Source organism: Bison bison, unplaced genomic scaffold, assembly GCF_000754665.1.
Source record: "Bison bison bison isolate TAMUID 2011002044 unplaced genomic scaffold, Bison_UMD1.0 scf7180017864235, whole genome shotgun sequence".
Lineage (NCBI taxonomy): Eukaryota > Metazoa > Chordata > Mammalia > Artiodactyla > Bovidae > Bison > Bison bison.
This window is the reverse complement of record NW_011494807.1, coordinates 3,436,946-3,455,560: the sequence shown is the minus strand read 5'-3', so window position 1 is coordinate 3,455,560 and position 18,615 is coordinate 3,436,946. Positions and strand designations below refer to the sequence as shown.

Sequence of the window (18,615 nt, the reverse complement as noted above, 5' to 3'; positions counted from 1 at the left end):
GAGAAGGAAATCAATTTTTGGTTTTCATAAAATAGATTAAAATTCTGTCTTCTCTACAGAAGCTCTTCTGCTTACTTAAGCAGAATCTGGTGAGTGATATAAAACCTGGGGAGTTTTCCCTATTTGAGGCTATTTCATATCATTCCTTGACAGGGCTCTAATTTGTTTATCAAAATTTTTGTTAAGAAAATTAATAATCTGTCATGAGAGATATCAAGAGAGCTCAGGAAGCCCTGGCTTGTGGCGCAAACATTTCTGGCTGTGTTTAGAAAGCCAGTGACTAAAACAGTCTTAACTGCTCTCCCTTTAGCAAATGCATACGTTCCAATGACTGGAAACCAAAATGTAGGGCCAGGAGACAACGGTGACCGAGCATGTACAACAACTCAATTAAGTGCAAAATAAAGTGTACCCTCTCATTTGTCAAGTGAAGTGCTTAATTGTGGCTACTTGCCTCACTGAACACAAATACTATTATTTTACCAGGCTTCAGCACACTGAGCACTGATTGTAGAATTTTTTAGCTTGATTAATAGTCCAGGATTGGTCAATAACTCAATACTATACAATTTTAATTACTTACATTTAGAAATCTATCTGCTTTCAAACAAGTTTCCAAGAAATATATAAGAGTCCTTGGTAAGGAGTTTATCAAACTTGACAAATTGCACATGCATTTTATTACAATGATAAAATAAAGCTTTGATGTCATTAAAATTATATGTAGATGAGAATGTCCTTTTGCCAAATCTATTCTTTGTAGTAACCATTAGCCTTAGAGGGGTCCTCCAGAAATCATTCTCTAGGGGTGAATTTCTTTAATGTTACTGAAGATCATAAACAAAATAATGTATTAATATATGCTATATCCACTGACAATTGATTTTTCTAATAGTGAAGGACCATTAACATTTATTAGCCTCTGGTTATCTATTTTTAATAGCTATCACAAAAAAAAATAAGCCACTACATAAAACCAATTAATCTTTTCTTCTTTTTTTCTAATTCTTCTGTCAAAAGTTGGAGTGATTTATCTCCTGTAGTCAGAAGTCATTCCAGCCTTCTTATACTAATAATCAAGGTGGCAAAGATTTACACACCAAAGAGAAAAAATGACCACAGAGGGGTTTATGCTGAATTCTTATATCAAGGTAACAACAATGAAAGGCAAACTGGATTCTAAAACATCACCTTGGCCAGTACTAGCCTGAGAGAGGTTTGCTAGGTATCCCGTGACCTATGGCACAGCTTTTAAAACTCTGCACAATTCAGCTGAATGAATGGAATGGCCTCAAATGAGGGAAATGGAGATGAGTCCTGCTTCAGCCTCTGAACCTAATCAGCTGTGGGACTTGACAAGTCGCCCAACTTCCCTGTCCCTCATCGCTCTGGTAAGCAGGATGGACTGAACTAGTTGCCCTCTCACATCCCATCCTGTTCTGCTCCTGCTTTTAGATAATCAACAAACATGTGCCACCTAAGGATCTGGCCAAGACGCAGCCTCATGGGAGACAGCATCAACCATGTGACCTCCACCCTCCACCGTCCAGCCAGTGCCCTGTACCCAGGCTTCCACAGTTTTGTCTCTAATCCTGCTAATTAAAATATGGACTATTTAAACTAACTTGGTAAATCATTGAGACTTCCAAGCAACAAGAAAATCTAGAACTGAAATACAGGAACAAACTTTAGCTGATCTCAAAAAACAAAGTGATATCCCTTTAATTCTGGTACCCTGAAGAGTAAGATTTTAGACCATATTGTCATATTCACCTTTGCAGATACTTATATTATGTAGACTTTAGTACCAAAATGTGTACTCTATTTGCCATTATAACAACAGATCCTCTCTTTCAGCCTAGAAATATATGGAAAGTGAGCCCTCAGGAAATATAGACAAGATCTTTCTTTCTCTGGATTTTCAATATTTCTCAAGAATGAATAAAAGGAAATGATCAAAAAGTAAATTTAACATTGATTGCATCCCAGTGTTGACCTAAGCACACAGGAATACCTTTAAGACAGAATAAAATCTTCATGCCCAAGAGCAGCGCTTAGAAAACATCATGGTTACTACAGAATCTCAGATGTCACAACTTGTTTGGAAACAATTGACCTCAGGAATTAAGACTCTGTAGGTATGTTTTTATTAGCACACCCTGACTCCTCACCTCTCAGTTTACATCCAAACGGCTTTGAGGGCACAGAATCACTTGCCATTTCTCAGCTTTTTATTCTGATGACTAACATTCCCATTAACTTTTCAAGGTCTGGTTGTATAGGGGCAATATAGGGATGGAAGAGTGGGAGATGCAAACTCTTGGGTGTAAGATAGGCTTAAGGATGTCTTGCACAAGGGGAATACATTCAATATTGTGTTGTAACTATAAATGGAAAGTAACCTTTAAAAATTGTACATTTTTAAAAAAGACTCATAGAATAGAGGGTAGGGTTTGAAAAGTTCTACAAATAGAATTTTTTTAAGTGAAAAAAATGAAACTATCAACAACAAAAAAGTAAGTCTTAATTTATTAAACTCTTGGATACGATCCATTTCAGTTCCCAAAGTCTGCATCCCTTTGATGCAGGAGCAGCACAGGAGGACTGGCATTGTCATGTGCCGTGTTCAGCTTCACTCTTGGTAGGATCGCAGGTCACTGGGCAACTAAACAGACTCTCCTTTCTAAAGCACTTGGATTCTCTCCAAGTTATCGTACACATATATCATTTTATTATTCTCCAAACAAATGCAATGAGCATTCCTCACAAAGCAATCACATCTAGTAACCAGAAAAAGCTTTTGGCTGTTTGGTTTTTTCTAAACACTACTTGAGATACCTAGCAGTGCTGATGGAATGTTCTGTATCTACACTATTCAGTAGGGGAACCACGAGACACACACAGCCACTGAACACTGGAAACGCGGCTAGGGTGACTAAGAAACTAAAATATTATTTTACTTAATTTGGATTAATTTAAATAACCTTGTGTGGCTTGTTCCAACACAGAAATATCAAGTTTCAAGAAAAAGTAGGAGGTGTTCCGTCCTCAACAATGAAATATCTAAAAAAACAGACAAAGCCTGGGTCGATTTAGTTAGCATATATCAATGCCGGTAAATTTCTACGCAGAAAGAAAGCAGCAGGATGGTTTTCTGCATCCCCTGGCATTCTCTGCAACTGGTGGCTCCTCTGCCAAAGATGACGAGTAAAATGTGCAATTCATTTACTCTGCGTCTGTAATTGGTTTGGTGTACACACAGGAAAAGGATGAAAGGTTTAACAAAATTAAGTGTGGTTTGGTTTAAAATATTATTAATCCTTCCTTGATTTTTCTTTCATGGCATGAAAGCCTCCAGGACAAAAGCTGTTCAGTTGGGCCCACGTTCCCTCCGTGCTCCCCGTCAGTCAAGCCCTAGAGCCCATCCCCAGAGACTTCAAACGGGGCGCCGTTTAGGTCACTGCAGGCTGTATTGAGTGAGAAAAGAACTAAGCTCTATGTAAGAAGGAAAAGATTTCAGGAGACTGGCAGAAGTACAGAGCCAAGACACTCGGAGAACATGGAGAGCTAGGGAGAAGATAACCTTCACACGTAGGGGAGGGGGAAACAATGGAACAGAAACACCAATGCATTCCAAAGCAACTATTATGGTGATGGATTATCTTCAGGTTCCTCCCATCACACAGCTCTTTCTAGAGTTATGTTCCCCTCTGGTACTTCCACATACAATTATATAAACAAGGACGCTCAAAACACAAATGTGAGTGGCTGATATTTGTGAGTATGTCAAATGTGAGTGTGTCCACGAGTGTAAAGGCAAGCTTTCCCCATGTGGCACAATCAAGAAGGAAAGGAAAATGATGCAAAATAAAGATAAGCACTGTAGAGACATTCCGCAGAGAATAAAATAGAACATATTCATCAGAAAATAACCCACTGTGATTGAAGGCTTTGCTTACTCCTTTCTGGAGCGCCACGACCACTGCCACTACCCCCAGTGGGACCTTGGAGAGTCTCTGCAGCAAAAAACAGAAGGGAAAGGGATTTCTAATTCCTGGTTCAAGCACAAGTCTGTCAAGCTGCCCTGGCCTGGATGATAAGCTTATGTGCCTGTGTGTACACTTGGTCACTCTGTCATGTCTGACTCTTTGCGACCCCATGGACTGTAGCTCACCAAGTTCCTTTGTCCATGGAATTTCCCAAGCAGGAATACTGGAGTGGGTTGCTATTCCCTTCTCCAGGAGATATTCCCAACCCAGGGATTGCATCACATGCATTGTTAGGCAGATTCTTTACCACTGCACCACCTGGAATAAACTTATGCTAAACCATAAATGTTTTTTGAAATCCCTAAATAATATCTAGGTTGATCTAGATTCCTATAGCTTCCTCCCTTTGAATTTACTCATGAAAGAAAAAGTCAGTAGCTTGAGAAAAGGGAAGAAGAAATTTGGAGCGGTGGGGAGGTATGTTTAATATTAGGACATCCCTGGTGGCTCAGATGGTAAAGTGTCTGCCTACAATGTGGGAGACCTGGGTTCGATCCCTGGGTTGGGAAGATCCCCTGGAGAAGGAAATGGCAACCCACTCCAGTACTCTTGCCTGGAGAATCCCATGGATGGAGGAGCCTGGTGGGCTACAGTCCATGGGGTCACAGAGTCTGACGTGACATTAACACAAAATTAAGAAATAACAATCCTTTGGCTTCTGGACCCTATTATGGGTATATTTTTATCTTTAATGCTAACTGCTACTTTGCCAGGTCAAATGAATTTTCCTCTTGTGTTCAATGTAAATAATATGGCAGTGAAAATCGGTAAGGCTGCCAATCCTGGGTATCCTCGGATCTCTTTCCTTTGTATCAAGGCATAGACTTACTGATGGTCCCTCACATGAAAAAGCTTACAAATAAAGACACACACAGTCTCTTTGATGAAAGTTCAAATGTCTTGGGTTTCATGGCCAAATATTCAGTCTGTTGAGTGAAAAATCTTTTGGACCTAAGATTCGGGGGACTGTTTCAAAACTTGGACACATCTGAAACTAAACTCTAGCTTGTTTACTTTTTGACTTTGTCTTCTGAGTCTCCCTTTCTTGCCTCTAGTTGTAGCAAGATTTTCCTATCAAAATAAAAGCATTTGTGTTTTTCAAATAGAAGGGAAATGGTTTCTGACTGGCAAGTTCTAAGTTTTTTCACTGTTTAGGGTTGAATGGGCACAAACTGCCAAGGACTAAAAGTCAGTTAATTTATGGAGTCAATCACTAAAGAAAATACGTCTATTCAGCAGTTCAAAGTCTCCACGTGGATAATAAAAGACTCCAAATCTCACAACTATGCACAAAGTGATGCTCCACTTCAGTTCTATATATTTCTCCTCTGCAGAAATTCACTCATGTGGTTAAGAATTATGGAGAGAACGTCTTCTACCCCCAAATGTGCTGGTACAGGAAAGCTTGTGAGAGTGTGGAACACCAGCCATACAGCTCTTCCAAGCCTATATCCTGAAAGCACATTATGTATCTCAGTGAAACTAGTGGGTCAAGGAGACTGAGCATCTCTATTTCCCTTACCCCCACTAACCAACTCAAATGTGATGGAATAATTCAAGCATCTCCCTGTTATTAATAAGAAACACTGTACTTTATTACTCTGCCTATAAAAGGACTCCTTCATTGAAGTCATAATTCTTACTTTTAACTTATTCATGAATGATGGTGACCCCCTCTCAAGTCTTCACCAACAAAGTACAGGGAAAGGAGAAGGAGATGAGGTGATCTACCTGCATATCAAGTACATTACTTCACCCCATCTGGGAGGGCCTGGCCAAACCACGCCTGGACATCTGCATCAAACAAGCCCAGTGGGGTCTCACACAGGATAGGAGTCTCAAGCCACCTGGATTTTTGCCAGTAGCTCTAGATTAGCTTGGAATTGGCAATAACCTAACAGTCTCTCGTGGAAGTGTATTTTGTACACTTTGTAAGTTTTCTAATTTGTCGGGCACTTGTCTGACAGATTACATAGATGCTTTACAAATTCTAACACTATTATTTGACAGAACAGACTTCACAGGAACTTAAACCAGAATACACACATGGTTTTCGAAGCGAAACTGAGGTCAGACAAAACAGTCTGTTTTGCTATCTTTTTATTTACCATGATATATTTCATTGTTTCATATGACATTCAGTGTGAAGTCGTCATACTCAAAGCTAAGCTTTCGGTTCCTCCATCCAGAAATTTTCAACTATCATTTCATCTTACCTTGTGTATTTAGTTGTGATGATCACAATGAATCTCTCAGGATACACCTAAACTCATGCATACCTAAAGTCCCTCAATTTAAAAAGCAAGTTTATAATAACAAATTGTAATGCACTTCTTATATTAAAAAAAAAAAACAACCAAAATGCTTTGCAAACTTTGAAAAGATATATCTTTAGGCTATCCGTATACTTGCAAGGAAAGCAAATTAAAAAAAAAAAAAAATCCTTCTGGAGTAAGAAAAACATTTCCAAAACTTTTGTGTTCCCTTAAAGCCAACACTACAAAGATATGCAGAAGTCTGTTGGTATTTTCACCACGAGGCTCTCCTATTGAAGGTAAAAGATGATACAGACACAGCTGCCTTAATGGCCTTAATATGAATGTTTCAACATCAATCAGTTACAGCAATGCTTTGATGCCAAGCAAGTGGTGTCTAGCATGGCACAAAAGAAAACATATACACACATAAAAATGCATGTGTACCCTAAAAATGGATCATTATCTGAAATAAAAAGATAAAAAATATAAATTAAATGGAAATAAAATAAATTAAAAAAATAAAAAAGATCTGCCCCCTCTCCAACATCCTCCCTGCCTGCTTGGGTTCCAGCACACTGCTGTATCCTGCAGAGCTAAGGAGGGGACAGTTGGGTGCATATATCTTAGGGCAAGGAGTGCTGAGTGGCTTAAGGTTAATCAGTGGCTAAATTAAGAAAATTAATTCAGGAGTCCTGCTTTGGAGTCTCCTATTCTACTTCCAAAATTTACTTTCTGCCTTTATATTAAAAGTTTTTTAGGTAGTTTGCATTTAATCAAATTTTCATAGGATGTGAAGGAGAGATAAAACACTGTCCTTTCTTACTGAATTAATTTGATTTTTGTCTTTTGCGCTACCAGCTATCAAGACTGTCGAATAAACCCGTTTTGATTCATAAATAATAGTTCCATTATGTCTACTGTGCCACTCATCAAAGTACCTGAAATTTTAATTCACTTGTTCAGCTAAATTTCATCTTCAGTTCATGGCCATAAAATTCTTTATTGACAAACCTTCAAACCAACTTTGACTCCGAGGTATCTAGTCAACATTTTTCTTCTGTGTGGATATTAGTTTATTGAATAAGTGGCATCTGTTTTCCTCCACATCACTAGCAGAGTAGGTATTTCCTTTTGACAGCTTTGCAGGATTTATGGGTTTGCATGCTCTGAAGAAAAATAGTACTAAGCAAAAAATTCCAATTCATTACCTCTTAGTACTTAATTAAGTTCATACCCACGGCACACTGGAGGTGAACCCTGAGACGACTGTGACAGCAGCGGAGCAGGCAGCTATATTATCTTTGGAAGACAGAGAGGATTCTAATTATCCTGACCTCATTTTTCCACCTATGATATTCATAAGTTTGCACCTTCTATTTTGCCTCCCTTTAGACCCAGGCAGAGCTCTTTGGAAAGTGACAGAAGATTCCTTTCTGCAGCCCCCGTTCATGCAGCCCTTCTACACAATAAAAGCCAAAGAAGCACCTCACATGACTCTCAACTTTCCAGACCTCTGATTGCAGGATTTTCCCCCAGGTGTGGCTGGAAGAGGCGACAGGAAGGCAAGCAGTGAGTCTCACAAGCACGCACACCCTGGGAGCGACGAGAGGTGGGGTTACCTGTCAGGGTTCTGTGTGCACACGTGCATCTGTAGCAGGATCCGCTGTGTAAAAGTCTTAAAGCACTGCCCACATTTCCAGAGGTGCCAGTCACTGAACTCCGAGTGGAGCTGGCTGGTGGAGGTGGGGCTCGCCAGGACGCGCTGGTTCTTCACGCTGATTTGATTAAATCCAGATTCCAGGGGCCCTGACTTATCCAGGAGGGAGAAGTTCCTGCCGCACGGAGTCTGGGGGAAGACAACAGAGCGCTGCTGGGGAGCCTGGGAGAGTTTGCTGCTCTTGTTGAAGGGCTGCAGGGCGTCCTGTCTGCACATGGCTTCCATGACTGTCGAGGGGACATTTACTGGGAGAACAGCAAAAGTTTGAGATCAGTTTTATTTGCCCTTCAAATAAGCAAAGCACAGGCTTCTAAAAAATTCCTAGAAGTCATAATAACAAACAACATCTAAAAAAATTCCTGTAAGTCTGTATTTTAAAAATTGGCTTTTCTGGTCTCAGAATAAATGTAAGAGCAGACAGTTTGATTTGAGGGGGAAAGCACAATTATCCAAAATGAACTCATTCAATGTCTATTTATTAAGCAATGATTATCTGCTCAAGATTTTCATAGATGGTCTTTGCCCTCACAGAGTTACTTACGACCTGAGATAAAAGACTCCATAATGAGGCTCCACACTGCAGCCCAGATGTGGAGACCGTTGAGATGGGAGGTGCAGCAGGGGACAGGGAGAGGAAGGAGGGCTCCCCGAGAAGGGGGCTTTGAGCAGAGAAGGGAGATTCAGGCCCTCTGGATTTCAGGCCTTCCGCTCGATCCTGTCAGCACAAAACAGGTTTTCAAGGAAAACTGGCTGAAGGATGAAGGCAACCCTATGAAAGATGCCTGGAGACAGAAGTCTGGCACGCTGGTGGGATGGCGGGGAATCAGGCCGACAGAACACAGCATGGGTTTTCGGCACTGGGGGAATAAAAGGGCAGCAGGGGGCAGACCTCAGTGGGCCTTTAACGTCCAAATAAATAAATAAACAAAAGACCTTGGGCCTAAGAAACAGACACTGACTGTTTTTGAGCATAGGAACAGCAAGAAAAAAGAAAGAATTAGTGTTCAGGGAGGGCCCGAGAGAGGCACAATGCACAGACAGGGTGCAGTGGATAAGGTGAAGTGGGAGGCAACAGAGTAGCAGTCACGGAGCTTGAAAGTTGGGCTTTCGAATCACAAAGAGCTATGTTCAGATCCTAACTCTGCCTTTTATTAGCATGGTCACCTAAGGCAAGTTACACAATCTCTCTGTCTCTGTTTCCTCATCTGTAAAATGAGGGCAGTGGAAATAGTAATCTTCACAGTAATAGCAGCATGGCTTAGTGATTCAGATGGCCAAGATTTAAACTCCACTATCTACAGCCGTCCCTTGGTATCCAGAGGAGTTTGGTTCCAGAACCCTTGCAGATCCCCAAATCTGTTGATGCACAAGTCCCTTATATAAAATGGCACAGTATTTGCATATAATCTACTCACACCCTGCTGGATACTTTAAGTCATCTCTAGATTAGTTATAACACTTAATACCATTTAAGTGCTATGTAAATAGTTGCCAACATACAGCAAATTCAAGTTTTGTTTTTTGGCACTTTCTAGAATTTTTCTTCCAATATGTTTCATCTGTGGTTGGTTGAATCTGCAGATGGAACCCACGGATACAGAGGACTGACTGTATTACTTTTGACTGTGGGCAAGTATAGGACATCTAAATCCACAATTTAGTCCTTGGTAAAATGTAAAACGGTCATCAGAAGGACTGAATGAGATAGTGCAAGAACTCTTCATTGGGCTGATGCTGCAGCTCCAATACTGTGGGCCCCTGAAGTGAAGGGCTGACTCACTGGAGAAGACCCTGTGATGCTGAGAAAGACTGAGGGCAGGAGGAAAAGGGGGCAATAGAGGATGAGATGGTTGGATGACATCATCAACTCAATGGACAGAAGTCTGAGCAAATTCCAGGAGATGGAGGACACAGAAGCCTAGCATGCTGCAGTCCGTGGGTCGCAAAGAGTCGGACATGACTGAGTGACTGAACATCAACAACAAGGACGCTTTACCTCTGAGTGTTGTAATAATCACATGTATAAGGTGAATTCAACAAAGGAACAGCTTATCTTGCAGGGCTCTGGATTGGCCCATGCAGTTGGCCTGGCCCGTCCTGTCTTAGGAAGGAGAACTATCAACTTAAAAAAGAGACTCACAGACCAAGGGAGAGTTTGTCTAGTTGGCAGTTCTTTACCCTGAATGCATAATAGACTCACAGGGGAGATTTTCTTAAAAATACCAGAATCTCTTGGTAGGGCCTGGGCATCTGCATTTTTTAAAGTTCCCCCCAAGTACTTATAATATATAGATATGAGAACAACTGATTCAGTTCTACCCTCTCTTATGACCAAAAGAAAAAAAAAAAAAAAAAGCTGAAGGTCTAATAATTTGCTCACGGTCTAATAACTGCCCATGGTCACACATTTGGTTAAGGACACAACTAAGCTGGAAGTTTTAGCTCTCTGATTTCCAGGGTGATTTTTTTTTTCCCTGACCACACTCCAATTCTGTGTCTACTCAATAGCTGTGTTGCAAAAATAAAAAGGACATTTCACAGCTAGTACAGAGGTTTTTTGTGTGTGTATACAAACCCATAAATAAACATAAAAGTTATAAATGCACCTATAAACCCATGCATATACATATTTATGTCTATATTTCATGTATAAAATTTGTGTATAATTTCAATTTCTGGGGCAAAAGTGTATCACCAATATGAAATGTGTGCACACATTTTAGACTTTCAAAAAAACCTTTGATTGCACAGAGGCTGTGACTTCTAAACTACATACTGAAAGATAAAAAGAAATGTTTTATGTTTTGGCTCTTTCTTAAAAAACAAAACACCAGTACTGTCAAGAGATTAAGGTAAAACTCCTCTTACTTAGCCCATTTATAACTAATCCGGAAGAGATAAAGCAAAGGGAAGCCCGCAGGTCTTCAGGCAACACAGAGCTCTGGTAGGTTGGGAAGGCCAGACTAGCAGGAAGGAAGGCAGGGTGGGGAGACTGTGGAATGAAGATGTCATCAACATGCAAGAGAGCAGGAAAGCCAGCCAGAAGCTCACTGCTGGAAAGAGGAATATGATGTCTCTGGGGGAAATCATACAAATAATACTCTGAGTATAGATTATAAAGGCTGACTTCTCACTTAAGCTCTTGGAAAGTAACTCAAGAAACTCATTTTCAAAAATTGTTAAGGTCACATCACCTTTCTATTAAAGAAAAGAATGTGTGGGCCAATAGATTTTTCTAAGTTTAATAACCAAAGTCAAAATAGTAACAAAGAAAAGTTTATATTAGCTTTTAGGATGATTTGGGATAAACAGGGATCTAAGTTAATGATAATAAGAGCATTGAGGTAATAGGAGTTGGGATGCTTATTCTCTGTCTTATTTTCTCTTACAGGGTCCTCAAAACAAACATGTTTTCAAGATATACCAGTAATGCTTACACTCTATATTCTGCTTTTGGCATCACCTTTTCTTGTACTTGTGAATAAATTCAATCTTACTGAACGAAATGAGCATATAATTTAGAGAGAGAAAAAAGTAAAGCTAGGAATGGATAATTTTCACAAAAGAACTGTATTTGCTCTCAAAGTTGTTCTGCAGAGTGCCTGCAAGTGCCCACAGACCCTAGAGGTCTAGATACCCTTAAAGGTCTAGAACTTTAAGCAGGACTTAAAGGACGCAGAGGATCATTCTTTCTGAATACCACTTTGATGGGGCCAATAAACAAAAGTATTAATGAAAAACAGGGAATTATAAGAGGACAAGAAATGAATCAGAAAAGACTATGCTATCCCAAGCCAAGACAGTCCAGACAACTGCAAAATGCCCAGAGACAACTAAGGAAATTCCTCCAAAGGATAAAGGGGTTTCTCCATGAAGACATGGTAAGCAAAGAAGACTTTGTCTTCAGTCTATAAGACAAAGATTGAGGGGGAGAGGGAAAACTCTGGAAGCTCTAAAGGATATACTCAAGAAAGAACGTGAACTCACCAAATCCTGCGAAATTAAAATTCTGAGAGAGAGCAATACAGGATCTGTATAACAAAGTCCTATTTTACACCCTCAGTCATTCATTCAGCCCATGAGTGCTTACAGAGCATTGGTGACAAGCCAGACACTGCAAGCGCTGCAGATATAGAGGAACAGGACAGTAATAGCCCGACTCTCAGACCATTTAAACTCTCATGAGAGAGACAGATATACAAACGTCTTCACAATTACTTACTTGGTTTCATCAAATTTAAAGTTCCATGAATTGCAAGCTGCACCATTAATTTTAAGTCACTGTGCATTGTAAGACCAGGTTCAGAAAGATTAAAATGCAAAAAAATATGCAAATCTTAGAATTGACAATATATAGTCTCTACAAGTACAACTGGTGTGACAGAGAAGAAAAGGAGTCAGGAAAACATCTATCAGGGCTGGAAACTTGGGGTAGGAAAGATAGTTTCCTTGAGACAGATACCTTGAATGTGAAGTAAGTTAGTACAACAGAGGACGGTGGGATCTGTAGCAAACCAAATAGGGCATGGCCAGTCTGATGATGCTTGAATTAGAATTTTACAAAACACTAAGTGAGCCATACAAAACATTTCTGAAGACTATACGTACTCCATGGGCTATCATTTTAAAGAGCTGGGGATTGATTATAAAAGTAATGGCAATCCAAAAAAGGGGTTGAAGCTAGGGTATAAGGTGACTGCACTTATACTTTAAATGCATCATCACCCTATATCATTAAATGAAAAAGTGAGCTGCAGTACAAAAAATCTAATAGTAGTAGTGTTAGTTGCTCAGTCATGTCCGACTCTTTGTGACCTTATAGCCTCTAGCCCTCCAGGCTCCTCTGTCCATGGGATTCTCCAGGCAAGAATACTGGAGGGGGTTGCCATTCCCTTCTCCAGGGGATCTTCCCGACCCAGGGGTTGAACCCAGGTCTCCTGCATTGCAGGCAGATTCTTTACCATCTGAGCCACCAGGAACAGAGAGGCAGAGAAAAAGAGGGAGAATGTGCACAAATGAGAGAATGGGCAAAAAAATACATCTGGAAGGACACCTTAGAATGTGTCAACTCACTGCCTCTGGAAGAAGAATTACATGTCCATATTATCTTCTGAATTCTGATCAACGGAACCAAAAGTTAGTTAAAAACTAACTTTTAACCAAATAAGTGATTAAACTGAAACAACAAAATCAATGAGACTTCACTTTGGCTGCTGTGATACTAAAAAGAAAAATGCAGAGGTCCAGGCCAAAGCTGTCTGTGAGGCTGATCGGGAGGTGGCAGCAGAAATGGAAAGAAAAGCATTTAAGAATATATAATCAACAGGGATTTATGAATGACTAGACAGATGGGCTGAGAAAGAACAAGGTGTCAAGGTTTCTAGACAGAACAGCTGAGTGAATGGGAGTGAGGTACTGAATTGGGAGAGAGACAGCTTGGGGGACAAAGTAGGATGGTTTCAGTTCAATATGTTGAGTTTGAGACATCTGTGAGACAGGCAAGTGCAGGTGGGAATTCAACAGGTTGACAGGAGCCTGGGTCTCCAGTGAGAAGTCTGAGCTGGTAATATAAATCTGGTAGCACCTGTCTGAATTCAGGTCCCCCGGGAAACAGTCTGAAATAGAGATCTGCGTTTTGTGTACAAGAGGTTTACTGCAGAACGAGGAGAGAGGATGGTGTCAAGAGCAATTAAAAGCACTTAACTAAGCTCTTAATTAACCTTTCGAGTCATCTGGCTTTGGAATAAGGGGAGCAGTCCTTAATACCCACCCACACTGACCAGTCCCTGGACACAGGCTACACGGGGAGGGAACACGACCACGGGTAAAGTGGCTCTGTAGGCTGAAGACAATTCAGCTCTCAGCCCTCTACACCCTCAGAAAGCGGAGGGATGCGGGCCTCAATCCTAAAGCAAGGCTCGCAAGGCGCCAAGGACTGAGGCATCCAAGAGGTCAAATCTCTCATGACAGCGGGCTCCTCTGTGTCTTTTGCCGCTTCCTTCAATGAAGGTGTTTTTCAGTGGCCACTGCCTTCTATTGGAGTCCTGAGCAGATACCTCTGGGGTGGAACTCTTCTCTGCTTGTTCTAGGACCCTCCATGTTCCTCCAGTTCTGGGCCAAGTTTTACATCAGCTTCTTGGCTTAAGGTTTCCACAACTGGAAGGTAATGCAAAACCCAACTCCATACCCTCCCATAGCTGGGGCCGGTTTTGGAATGCGACATACTGCTTTCATCAATGGCCCCAAATGGAGAGCTCCTTGGACTACGGGCCTGAGGGTAGCACTTTCTAGTCCCCATTCAGGGACAAACAGTGATTTCTAGTTCCCGGATTTATGGGAGGGGTCCAATCTCAGCTGCCCACTGTGCACGAGGGCCTGGAACTGGACTTGTCCCAGTTCCTACCGGCCTGGTGGCTCAGAGAGTGGAGAATCTGCCTGCAATGCAAGAGACCTAAGTTTGATCCCTGTGTTGGGAAGATCCCCTAGAGAATGGAATGGCTACCAACTCCAGTATTCTTGCCTGGGAGAATTCCATGGACAGAGGAGCCTGGCGGGCTACAGTCCATGGGGTCGCAAAGAGTTAGCCAGAACTGACTGACTATCACTGACACCACCGAGGCCAGCTCCCTGCTATGGCCATGTCACAAGGCACCCGTATTAGGTTCTACAGTGTAGTTTTTGCTTATGTGCCTTCTCCTACACTGAGCCCTTCGAGGACAGGGTCTGAGGTTTTGTTCCCCATCACGATGCTCCCCATAGGGTCTTGCAGACCGATGTTCTTGTTGGACTGAACTATACCATCATCTCCTCAATGTTCACAGACAGAAGGCTTGATGGAGCCTTCTCTACCCAGGGCCTAGTTCCACACTGTTGGTGGGATGGTGGGGCCAGGGCACCATGCAGAGGTGCCCGTCTTTATTTTCTGCTCTTTAAAATCAAAACGAAAAGGCAGGCCTCTCTCAGACAGAGTTTAGTCCAGTGTAACAACCTCTGTGTTGCCATCAAGTTTCACATTCCACCACCTCAGCTTCATATGCCAAGACAGAAAAAGCAGCAGGAAGACTTGTTTAACATTTATTCCCAGGTTTTTTTTTTTAATTTCCTCTGAAATGAATATGAATACACTATGGTCTTTACACTCTGCAGGAGCTAATCCCCCACTGGAAGCTTTGGGGAACCTCATTCCTCCTTGCGGATACAATCTGTCGACACAGGCGTTCCTTCAGGCTCTTCTGAAAGGCCCACAGTGGACGCAGCCGTGCTCTCTTTGCAGCTCTATTACATTTAGAACTATGGGTTTTTTTATTTTTTCTTTCTTAAAGAAAATAACATACGAATTGCTTCCAGAGCCCAAATGCCTGTGTGAAACGCTGCCCTCTCTTTGAGGCAAGGCGGCTTTCAATGGCTGGTCCGGGCAGGGAGCGTGTCCCACTGCTTCGTGGCCGCTGCCAGAGGGGCCAGTGCCTGAAGCCTGAACCCACCCCACACGCTCAATAGGAAATGTGTACTTTCACCGTTGAAAGAACCATGGGAAGAAAGTGGTATTTTTATAAATGAAAGTGCTTAATAAGTATTATTCACTAAGCAAAATCATATTTTCCTTGAATGTCTTGGATCATGTAACAATTTCATTAACCAAGAAAAAACAGCTGGCTGAACTTTGTATCCATCGCTTCTAATAATGGCAGTAAAATCCTCAATATATATCCAGTGAGTGTGTATTGTTTACTGTGTGCACAGCACTAGAAGGAGGCTCTGTGGAGGCATTTTGTCAAATAAGTCTTTGATCTCAAGAAGCTTCTTTATAAGGTACCTAATTTATTTTGTGGCTAGCTTGGTAGAATAAAAATTGTCTTCAAATTGCTAATCCTGGTGAGATGATTTAAATTACTCAGGGCTGTGAAAGGCTATCTGTTAAATTATCTGTCCATGCCCTTTCACACATTTGCTCTTTTAAATCACACCGAGTATTTTCTCGGTACAGAAAAAAGAGCCCTCATTATAAAGCCTCCCTAGGTACCTCTGTGAATCATATGGAATGAGAATCCATCTTCCAGTTAGAGTCAAAGCTGTATATCTACCCCCACGCCATCTGATGAAGCTTTCTACTGGTTTCTTGGGTGGCCAATCCCATGATAGATATACGACTTTGAGACAGGAACTGAAATAAAATTCCTATAATACCCTTAGGGGGATGGGGGATTGTCACTGTTGAACATTTTAGTCAATGACTTAATTCTCTTTCAACTTCCCTCCACCCTTACTTAGAGCTCTGAACTCAACCCAAAAGAGCTACATGGTTTGTCTACTGAATCCATAATACTTGAAACTGCTGAAGTTTTGCGAATTTCCTTCCAAGGATTTCAGGTGCTAAATGATACATAACATGTGCCCTGGTAGAGTTTATTCAATACTCTAATCAGCAACCTCAAGAATGCTTCACAAAGGCTGAACTATGGGAGAAAGAAGGTCTGAGAAGCAATGCCCCTGGGGTTGCCACCAAGCACATTTTGGATGGCACTAGCATACAACCTGGAGACCAGCTGGTACACTCCCAGACACCACAGTCAGGTGGCTGTGAATGGCACACAAAACCCAAATCATCCAGCCCAGGCCCTAAATCCCTCTCATCCTTGTAACAGCATCACAAGGTAGAAGCAATGTTGCAGACGTGAGACTTCCACCCCAGAGATTCACGTCAAAGGGAAGAAGAGCATTCCCTGAGCAGTCACTTCACGCTTCCCATGAGTGACTCGTAATCCAGTTAAGTGGCCACTCCATCCACCCAGCTCTTCAGACCAAAGCCCTGGAGTTATCCTTGACTCCTTTCTCTTACTCGGCATCCAACGTGTCAGCAAATGCTGTTGACTTTACCTTCAAAATGTACCCAGAATCCAAGCGCTTCTCACCACCTCCACCACTTTTACCCTGGTCCAAACCACCATCACCCTTCCTCCCTGGATTCCAGCAAGAGCCTCTAGCCGGATCCTGCTCCATCCTCACCCTCACTGTCAGATCTCCACTAAGTGGCCAGAGTAAACCTGTAACAACTTCAGTCAGATCATATCACTCTTCTGCTTGAAACTCTACAATACTGCATTTGTCCAATGCAAACAGAGTAAAATTCAGAGTCTTGACAGTGACCTTCTGGACTTTATAAGATTCTTGTCCCCAGATCTAAGTTAACTCCCCCCAACCCACTCTCTCCAGCTGACATACCTATGCTAACCATTGTGATGCCCTTCCTACAGGCCAGTAGCATCTCCATCTTGAGCCTTTAGGCTTGGAGTCCAGCTGCCTGCAACACTCTGCTCCCAAAGAACATGTGGCTTGTTCTTTCACTTCCTTAAGTCTTTGCCCAAAGGCCACCTTCCTCGTAGGGCCCACATTGGTCATCTCTAAACCCGCAACTCCCAATTCCCAGCACTCCTCGCCCCTTCTCTGCTTTGTTATCTCTATGACACTTATCATCACACGACAAACTAACTTACATTTATTGGTTGATAATCTGTCTCCCTCCATTAGACTATACGCTCCATGAGGGCAGGACTTCCCGTATGTCTTGTTCACTGCTGTACTTAGAGTATGCAGCAATGACACTGGTCCTTAGTATGTATTCAACAACTATCTAATGAATGAATGAATTTTTGGACTATGTGCTACGTACTTTAGAACTCTACACTTTGATGTGTTTACTTCCAGACGTTCCTTGACATGCACACCAGAATATCTTCAGAGTCTGTAGCAGGCTGTACTAAAGAAGGAAATAGAAGGCCGTATAGGATTTATGGAATCTTTCTGGATCAGATTCCATCTTTTAGAAGGTGAAGCTACACCGAGGTTCTAACCAGGGGAGCTGATAACAGTGCTTTTCCACATGTGTACCTACACCCAGTCTTGGGAATGCTGAGCATGGAGCCATCCTGGGAAGACAGAGCATACTGGCCGCCATGGCCATTTCTGCTTCTAACACCAACCACACACTCATGTCCAACATGGAGATTTTCCCCTGTGAAAACAGACACTCCCTCAAATAGGAGCATTACTGCAGAAAAAAAACTTTCCAATGGAAACTTGGTAAGTAAGAGGAATGTACTTATATGTCCAAAGATTCATTTTTTTGATTTGAGATTGGCTTGGGGTTAGGGTAAAACAGAAAAAGAAAGTTGAGCATAATATGCTTTTTGAGGATTCTATTTTTTTTTACAAAGAAAACAAAGATAACATGGAAAAGAAATATCTGATCATCAGCATTTTGATCAGTAATATTATAAATATTTTTTTTCAGTTCATATGTGTGTGAGAGAAAGTAAGTAGAGAAGGAAAAATTAAAATAACACTTTTTTTCCCCCAAAATTAAGTTTCTTACATAAATCTGTTCTCTCTGCTTCTTTTTCTACTGCATAATCCAAATTTATCAGTTCACAGATCAGTCAGTTGGATGACAAGAAAAAAATTGCATCATTCAAACCAGTGTTTCTCACTGAAGCACATCAAAATCACCCAAATCTAAATCTATTCCAAATACTAGAAATCACCTTATAACATTTTCCCCAAAATTGATAAAAACAAATATATAAAGTTTATATGA

At 41.4% G+C, this 18,615-nt stretch overlaps 1 protein-coding gene across 1 annotated transcript in view; it reads right to left on the bottom strand.

Annotated features, from left to right (window-relative positions):
- PRDM6 (PR domain containing 6) overlaps window positions 1-18,615 on the bottom strand; it is a 108,822-nt gene that overhangs the window by 9,110 nt on the left and 81,097 nt on the right. Inside the window, exon 6 of the mRNA XM_010846294.1 lies at window positions 7,927-8,269. Coding sequence (XP_010844596.1) covers window positions 7,927-8,269 — 343 coding nt within the window. The remainder of the gene's footprint in view (window positions 1-7,926; window positions 8,270-18,615) is intronic.